At 39.8% G+C, this 8,551-nt stretch overlaps 1 protein-coding gene across 1 annotated transcript in view; it reads right to left on the bottom strand.

The window, feature by feature from the left end:
* The window catches only part of MSH3 (mutS homolog 3), a 125,842-nt gene extending 117,615 nt beyond the window's left edge, over positions 1-8,227 (bottom strand). The window contains 5 exon segments of the mRNA XM_019472521.1: positions 466-582; positions 1,885-2,097; positions 5,407-5,630; positions 6,657-6,780; positions 8,138-8,227. Coding sequence (XP_019328066.1) covers positions 466-582; positions 1,885-2,097; positions 5,407-5,630; positions 6,657-6,780; positions 8,138-8,227 — 768 coding nt within the window.
* Between the last annotated feature and the right edge of the window lie 324 nt (positions 8,228-8,551).

The following is an 8,551-nucleotide window of genomic DNA, read 5'->3' as shown; positions in this document are numbered from 1 at the left end:
CCATCCAGTCCTTTTCTCATAAGCAGAAAAAAACCAAAGGGGTATAACAGAAAGCCAAAGAATTACAGGGATCAACAATAGGAAGGAAAAGAGAAAAAAAAAAAAATGGGCTGGGATAAGAAAAACAAGGATGTGAAGAAGAATAAAAGAGAGCAGATATACAAATTTCTCTTTATCAGATGCAATGGCTTGATAAAAAACTGAGAGAAAAAATTGTTCTAAAACTGTTCTAGAAAACATGAAGATACTTTTCTGTACAACAGAGGAAGCTTGAATCTACTTAAATTTCACAACACTCACCACAATAGAAAAATTGAAACAAAGAAAAGTTAGCCATTTTAATTGCAAATACAGGTGATAAGGAGATTCCCACTTATCGGTTCAAATAAGACTTTGGTACAATAAGTGCAAGTTATTTCAGTGCTATTCAGTACTTAACGTCATTTAATAAAAGCCAGGGATAACCTTATATCCTTTTGCTACAAGTCGCCGCACATGGACAAACAGTCTGTGAGTCGGTATACTGGCAGTCATAAAGTTATGATCCTGATGACAATAAATGTTTAGTTCTTTAGCTGCAATCTGTGAAGTACAAGAAGACGAGTCAGCCAATAGTTCAAAATGCAATACAGGAGCTCACCTCTATGACAACACTGATGCACAACTACAACTAAAAGCCCATTGTCAAAAAAAAACATTACAGGAAAAGGCCCAGAAAGCTGGGCCCCTCCACCTTCCTGTCCCGGCATATTGTCACAAAGAGGGGCTTCAGTATCACAGACTTCACATGTCAGACTGTTACGCTGCACCTTGATCTTTACCACCGTGAGGTAAATCACCTACACCACACACACGGATTCTGCAACACAGCTCAAAGGGTCAAATAATTTTCACAACACCAAAAATGCAGAAAGAATGGAGTTACTTTAATTTTGGTTATAAAGATGGTATTAAGCTAGCTAATCAATTAAAATACCAAAAAATCAATATCAAACAGCAGTGGAAACTAAACACTTCATAGAAAAAGAGTAATAACACTTGTTAAAATGCAACATTATAACGTATGATTTGCATTTGCTTTTTTGCCCCTTGTCAAAAAGGTAGGTATTCACTGACTCGGTAAAGTCATCTTAAGCAGAAACTGCAGTCAAACACTGAATTCTGTACCTGCATAGTATATTTCTATTTTTGGACTGTAAGTGCAGCAACAAACAAGTAGAAAAATTGCACAGTACAAAGTTGATCAGGAAAATTAGTTCCCAGTAACTAAGCAAAGTTTCTCACTGGTCTTGAGTGTGGAAATAGCACAGATCAAAGGTTAAATTGGTAGCAATGATTTTTGGGACAGATCATGGAAAAAATCATTAAGAACTATTTATGAACCGTCACTATAAAATTACGTTTGTTGCAAAGTACTCTCCTGTTCCTACAGATCTGGCATGTGTAGGTGCCGCACCTGAACATACATCCAAGATGCTCTCTGCACCCAGGCTATACTCACCTACTTTTACACCACTTGCTCCACTGTCTTCTAAACTGAAATACTCCTAGTAGAGTTTTGGGCCATGAGAGAGAATTCATCTCTGAAAGTGTTTCAACTTTAACTCTGCCAAGTAATTATTCTAGGACCTCATCTTAAGTTCTCAATATGCAGGATAGCAAGCTCTACCCTATGATTACAAAATAACAAACACTATTTTGGTAAAAAGTGCATGCATAATGGATAGTCTTCAATTTAAGCATGCAGAGATTTTTATCTTGATTTCAAGTATTAGAAGACCCCAGGAAATTCATGCCCCCAAAAAACCTTTCTGGAAGTGGCCATAGGCCTAGTACAACACTAACATAATGCAAGTATCTCTCCTTAACCCTGGCAAAAATTACCTCTGCATCTTCTCCAAAGAAGCGATATTTGTATCCACATTCCACACACAAAACAGCATCTTTATACTGTTTCTTCATTTCTATGAATTGAAGTTCTAGTGGAGTGTAAATGGTTTTGGTTCTCTTATTAAGATTCGTATCTGAAATATTTTGAGTATTTTCATAAGACTTAAGAGATGCAGAAAACTGACTAAGATCACAGCGTAACTCCTCCTGTAAATAAAAGATGGAAAAGTATTGTTAGGAATCATCAAATAAATCAATCGCCCCTGCAGACCTTGACTCACAATGACTATAGAGCTAAAGACTATTCTTGCACTAAATAGCCCCAAGAACTGCAGCAAGACTATTAAAGTAGGATATACAGAATACAGTTTATTTGGAATTAAAAGGAATTAAAAGTCATAAAAGTCAAAGATTCTGCATCAGTTAGTCAACTTGCTTTACAACAGTCCTTAGACATCTCAGCTGAAATCAGATCCCTATTGTATCATGAGCTCTCAAAACGCAGATCAAGAGACATGCAGGCTGCAAAGACTGGGCAGTCTAAAGTGGCCAGACATAAAAATAAGGATGAATTACCACTCCAATTTACAGATGAGAAACTGCAGCGCAGAGAGATTAATGATGTTCCAAAAATCCAGAGTAAATCAAGAAATAAACCGATTCAATACGAGTCTCAGTTCATGTCTCAAGCACGAAAATCTTATTTCTTCTCCAGTCTGCCCTTCCTACATAAGCTCCCAAAATAGTTCATTCTTAAACACAGAAAATGTATATTATAGTTTCTGAAACCCTTAACAGTTAAGGCTTTGAGCCCACTCTCTGTGGTTTGTCATTTGCAATGACATTATGTAGCTTATGCTAGCCAAGCAACTTCAGCTCTACAACTTCGTTTTGTTCTGTATTGTAAGCAGGGTGATGGATTCAGTCTTTTAGAAGTGCAGTGAACAACACTGGTAAGGTGCGCTTCACTTACAGCAAAGTTCCTCCTCGCTTATATCACAATATCAAGTACTGATAAAATTGGTTAAAAAAAAAAAATACAAAGACAACACTCTCCACAAATTTTTAAAGCCTATGACTATATAAAACATGAGTGATCAGGTTGTGCTGTGATTTTCTGTATCTGCAAATAAACCCAGTAAACTTCAATTTCTAACAACTGACCCATCTAGATTACGAGGAACAAAGTCAACAAACTGTTTAGAAGCAACTGAGGTAACTCAGAAGAAACGCAGAGATAGTACAAATCATATACTTTAGGTCATGGGAATATACAAAGAATGCAGTCAGAAAACAATGGGGAAAAAAAAGAACACTTAGCTGTATTGTTAACTGTGAATTGCAAAATTCCCAGAATTGCACACAATCAAGGGATGACCCATTGGACAAGCAGACAACATAGCCCAGCACAAACAAAGCTGTACCATGCCTAGAACTCAGATGGCCCCAGGAGCTTAGATGTCTCTACGGAAAAATCCTCAGCCCAAGGATTCAGTGGTCTTTGATCCAAGGTCTGTGCCAGCCCAGCACTATGACCTCATCTCATTTTACAGAGAAAATCGTTGTGACAAAGCATGTGAAATAAGGTCATGAAAGAAAGCAAAAGAAGTAAAAACACACATGGAAGTTGAATTGTTGAGATGGCAGTAAGTTAGCAGCTCAAGGAATTTAGAAGAAAATTACTCACATAAAAAGTTTATAACTCTAAGAAAAAAGCAAAACACAAAAATCTAAGATAAGCCATTCCAAGGAAGGCAGGCCAGCCCTTCCCCACCTGACTGCCTGGCCAGCACAGACTCGGTCGGTATCTTATAGAGAAAGATGATAGTAATGCTTTGTCAAGTAGGCCATGAGTCCTCACTACCTCCCGAGTACATTAAGTAAGAAACAATTCCTCTTTACTTTTACTTTGCATACATCTTGCTTGCAGAGTCTCTCTGCACATGGTTAAAGCTGACCTTCCTTAGGATCTAGGAAGGGAGAGTTAACAGCTGTCATAATCGCACAGACAACCTGTGATTGACTGGACCCAAGTGCTGTTTGGCGACAAGCATCTAAGTATATGAATATGCAGTGGCAGTACTGCTATAAAAAGCACAGCAGTAATAATGCATTGGAAACCAACTTTGGAGTAGGAAGGCAGAAATACTGCACCAGCTGATACACAGAAGATTAACAAACACATCTGTTCAAAGATAAAGAGAAACCTGAATTCTGCAGAAACAACCATCTTAGGCCCACAGCTTGGTGGAGGGAGAGCTGCACGTGCCTTTGGTCACCAAACACGCACTTCTACTGCAGTTACTGTAACACACACATTTTTAACTGACAACCTATGCCAGGCACATGCTGTCTCCAGTGTTACTGAAGAGAAAGTCACTAAGATAAAAGAAAAAATATTCCCCATGCATGTGTAAAACACATAAATTTTATAATTTCAGCATCTAGAATTGGTTCTCAAGCACCTGTGAGAGACACTGAAGTATGATTTATAGATTAAACTAGCAGGGGCAGCATCTGGTGTCAATGTAAATAGATGGACAAAGGCTCAGAAATAAGAAGTGCCAGAGAGACAAGGGTTTGAAAAAGAGGGACGGAGAAGGAATCAGTTTTCTGTGTTCTCTGACTACACCTACGTAATCTCAATCCCTTATCACAACAGAAATCTCTTGCCACAAGCTGTTCACTTCACTATTCTTATTTTGATCTCATGTTCACACAACCCAGACACCCCAGTTTAAGGTCATGACCTTCAGACAGGGAAGGTCAAAGCAACTGTACAACCTTTCATACAACCTCCTTCCTTCAAAAAGCGAGATGTAAAGCTTTGTTAAAGAGCAGTTGAGTCCCCCTGCAACACCACCACAGTAAACCACGAGATGCCTTTTAGGACCTGAATACTTCAAACTGAGCAAAGCGAGCCCAAAACCCAATCAATTAACTAATGTTAATTAGCCCCATAATAAAAGGAGAAGCAAGGTAGTACTACACTCTTATCAACTTGTATCATAGGTATCATAATGGTAATTTTTCATGGGAGTGACCCATATCTTCTGCAGAGGAAAAAAACAGTGGTATCTTTAGTAGTAAGATTTATTAGCAACTGGATTAAGCTACATCTCGGTAATAATTCTAAATCATATTTTTGCAAAGAAAGCCTGTTAGGAATTTTACAGCCCGTATCAAAACTGAGAGAACCAAAAGAAAGCTGAGCAAAGGGCCACACTGAACATTTGTTATTACGATATTATAGGTTCATTGACAATCACAAGATACACTACCAGTGTTTCTGCTCTCTCATTACTGCTTTTTTCAATATCACTGAAGATGTAAGAGGCATTCCGCTCACTATGCTGAGTTCCAGGAAAACACCCGTACACAAACACTGGTCTGCTGGGTACTGCTGCACTATTTCATGACAGAACACAAAAAACACAAAAGGAATCTTGTGCCAGAGCTTGCTTTTTTAAACCATAAAAAGTAATATACACAGCACTGGACCAAAGCTCCACGTACCTTCTGAGCAACCTTTGGGCTAGTGTCCCCAGACTGAAGAGGGTTTTTCAGTTCTGAACTTCTCCCAACAATACTGGGACATTTTTCCAAACTCGGAGATTCCTTCTCCTGAAAACTATCCTCCCGGACTCTGTTACACTGCTGGTCTGAATCACTGCAGAATTCTCTCAGTTTGTCTAGAGTTTGCAAACATATACGGGGCTTTTCACACTTCTGAAGTTCTTCTTCAGTAAAAATACACAACAAAAACATATTAGCAACTTATTTTCTAAAATAGAATGTCTATTAGAATGACATCAGTAAGCAGAGAATGCAATCATTTTGCTCTGTCTCTCTCTTCCCTACATTCCTTCTCCTCTCCCATTGCAGTATTTCTGCCAGCCTGACAGAATCGTGCGTGTAATCAGCCTGGTTAACCTCCCTGGAAAATCAATACTCTTCACTTGTATGCTTCTTCATACATGGGAAAAGAAGCACAATTATTTTCTGGATTGATTAACTGCAAAGCCACAAAATTAGCCAAGAATATTGGAAAATGAGTGGTATTTTTTCAGTACAGTTTTTAAGCAGACACTATTGCTAGTTGATGGTGTCTTATTGACACTTCAAACCATCACACCCACAAAACTGAATATAATTTCCTCTTTAAAAAAATTATACAGGCAAATTCTTTTCAGTGAAGTGTAAGTGTAATGAACTTTATATTCACTGACTTGTTTTTCTGCTAGCATCATTAATTTTGTTCAAATAACGTTCAAAGCCAGGTGGAGCACAGGCATTTTCAATGTAATTAAGTGGCTGTCATTTCACAATTAAGAGCACTGCATTAGAACTATTTACTTTGAGGTAGCCTTTAGGTATCCCAGTCACAGGCCAGACTCCACAGAGCTGTCAGGTGTCAGTCATGCTTCAGCCTCAGTCTAAAAGACAGACTGTTAAACCAACACAGAAAGGGAAATTGCAGCATTTCTGCCTGGGCATCTGGACTTCGCTGACTGAACAAGTTAAAGCTGAGTCAGCTGAAGGGGATTTGCAGAGTAATTCTGCAGCGAGGCTCAAATACCTAGCTTCTGAGCCACAGGAATGTGCTTTAACAGTATAGCTAGTAAGCTTATAATGGCTCTTCAGAGATGCATCTTACACGCAAGAGACACTTCCTAAAGTATCTGCTGACAATTTTTTTTACATTTGACAATGAAAAACTATTTATTGGGTATAAATGCTTGAAGGTTTCTTTACAATCAACTCACTTTTATCCTGAGTCTTCAGTGGCTTACAGATGTCTTCTAGAGTAATTTGTCGTGCCTTGGTCTTCTTTTCACAGGGTTCATTGCTTTCAGTTGATGTTCTCCTTTTTGTGCCAAATTCAGAAGCCTGAAACATAAATTAAACAGAGAAGTTCAGTTACTTTTTCTCTTTGCCATCCTCTATGAAAGACAACAATGCACCCAAGGACTTCCTAAAGAGATAATGCAAAATTAATTTACGGTATGTGAAATTGCTAATTACCTACCTACTTTTTTGTTTATAAAATAGTTCTTCTAACATTCAAGGCTACAAGAGGAAGAGAAATAGTGCATTCTGTGAACAAGTTGGCTGTTGTACTAGAAAAGAAACACCTGCAGCTACCACAGCTTCAAAAGGCAGCTTAGAGATACTTCTGTGGCAGAGAACTGAACCAGTACTTAACAGACTTTCCCATCATACCACACACTACCACCCTGTGTCTGAATCAGATCTCTTCTGCAAATCCGCATTCCCAAAGTTCAGAGCTCTCTTCTTGCCAGATACTGGCTATTCACCTCTGAGAGGCACTACTTCCTATGGCCTACATCCCAGTGACGGAAGAGTATCTTCTTCACACCACCCTGGAAGTGTTAATCCGACTTAAAAGATTTTCCTAAACCATCTGTAAACACCTAGCTAGCATCATCCTGGGTTTGCATAGAATACAGTACTTTCAACTACTGCTCCTTAGATGGCTTTTGATACATGCACTTTTAACACTTCGTAAACAGAAAATTCATCAATTTTTGTTGTTTCATCATTGATGCATTGTTTGACAGAACGCAATAAGTATGAGCAAACATAAAGAAGTAACTTGCAACTGCAACAACATAATAAACACGTTATCATTCACTTTGCAGATAAAAACACAACAGGTGCTTTTAGCAGCTTGCATCCACATTTCATATGGTAATCTCAGATGGTTTAAGTGTATTACTGGGGAAACTCAATCTCCTTACAAGTAAGCAGGAACTCCACCCTCAGCAACTAAGCCCATAACTGCTACATAACGTATCCATATGCACAGCCCACATGAGTGGCAAAGAGTTTCCCTTCCAAGTCCACTGTTATATACCACCAGATTAACACTAATTAGGAGACAGTTTTTCTGCATGGATAGAAAGTGATAATCACACCTTTCACAATATATTTGGACCAAAGATAACAGAAGTTTGACTTGAGACACAGATGAAAAAACATACACCTTTCCAGGGCCAAAAAGGGCTAGAAACATTAGAGGGAGACTGGAAAATATAAACTCAGAATGAAATCCAATTGCTGAGAAACAGCAATTTTTTCCCAGCAGCAACATGGAGACGCTGCTGGATCACTGCAGGCTCTCTTGGCCTTGCACCGAACAACAGGCTAAGAGTCATCTGAGCTCCATGATCTGGGCCATGAGCTCAACCCACTGCATGCCAGTGGTTGAGCCACAGGTTCTGACCTGTGCCAGAAGGTCCAACGCTACCGCAAGGGAGCAAAGCCCCTGGGACACAAACCAGCACATTGACTTTGCCAAGCTCATTGTACCCATGTCAAGCTTCAGTTCCTACAAAATGGGCATATCCTGGCTGCTTCCTGAAAGGCTAGGTATTGCTACCCTGTGTTACACAAGGCAAAGATGCTACAGCGTTGCTAACAGGAAGGCCCTGCCTGCTGGGGGGGCCGCCGTAGGGCACCCCTTCGTGCAGCAGGGCCGTGGCCATCTCTGGCCACCATTTCTGATGTGACTTTCTGACACCGGGTAACCAGGCATGCCCGAGGTCCCTCAGTCACCACCAAGAGCCTTTCCACAGGGCCTCTGCGGCCCGGCCCGCGCCCTTCAGGCGCCCTGAGCCCCAACCGCCGCCCGAGGGCC

This window comes from Aptenodytes forsteri, unplaced genomic scaffold, assembly GCF_000699145.1.
Source record: "Aptenodytes forsteri isolate BGI_AS27 unplaced genomic scaffold, ASM69914v1 Scaffold388, whole genome shotgun sequence".
Taxonomy (NCBI): domain Eukaryota; kingdom Metazoa; phylum Chordata; class Aves; order Sphenisciformes; family Spheniscidae; genus Aptenodytes; species Aptenodytes forsteri.
The sequence above is the reverse complement of the archived record's forward strand: the minus strand, read 5'-3'. Positions and strand labels throughout refer to the sequence as shown.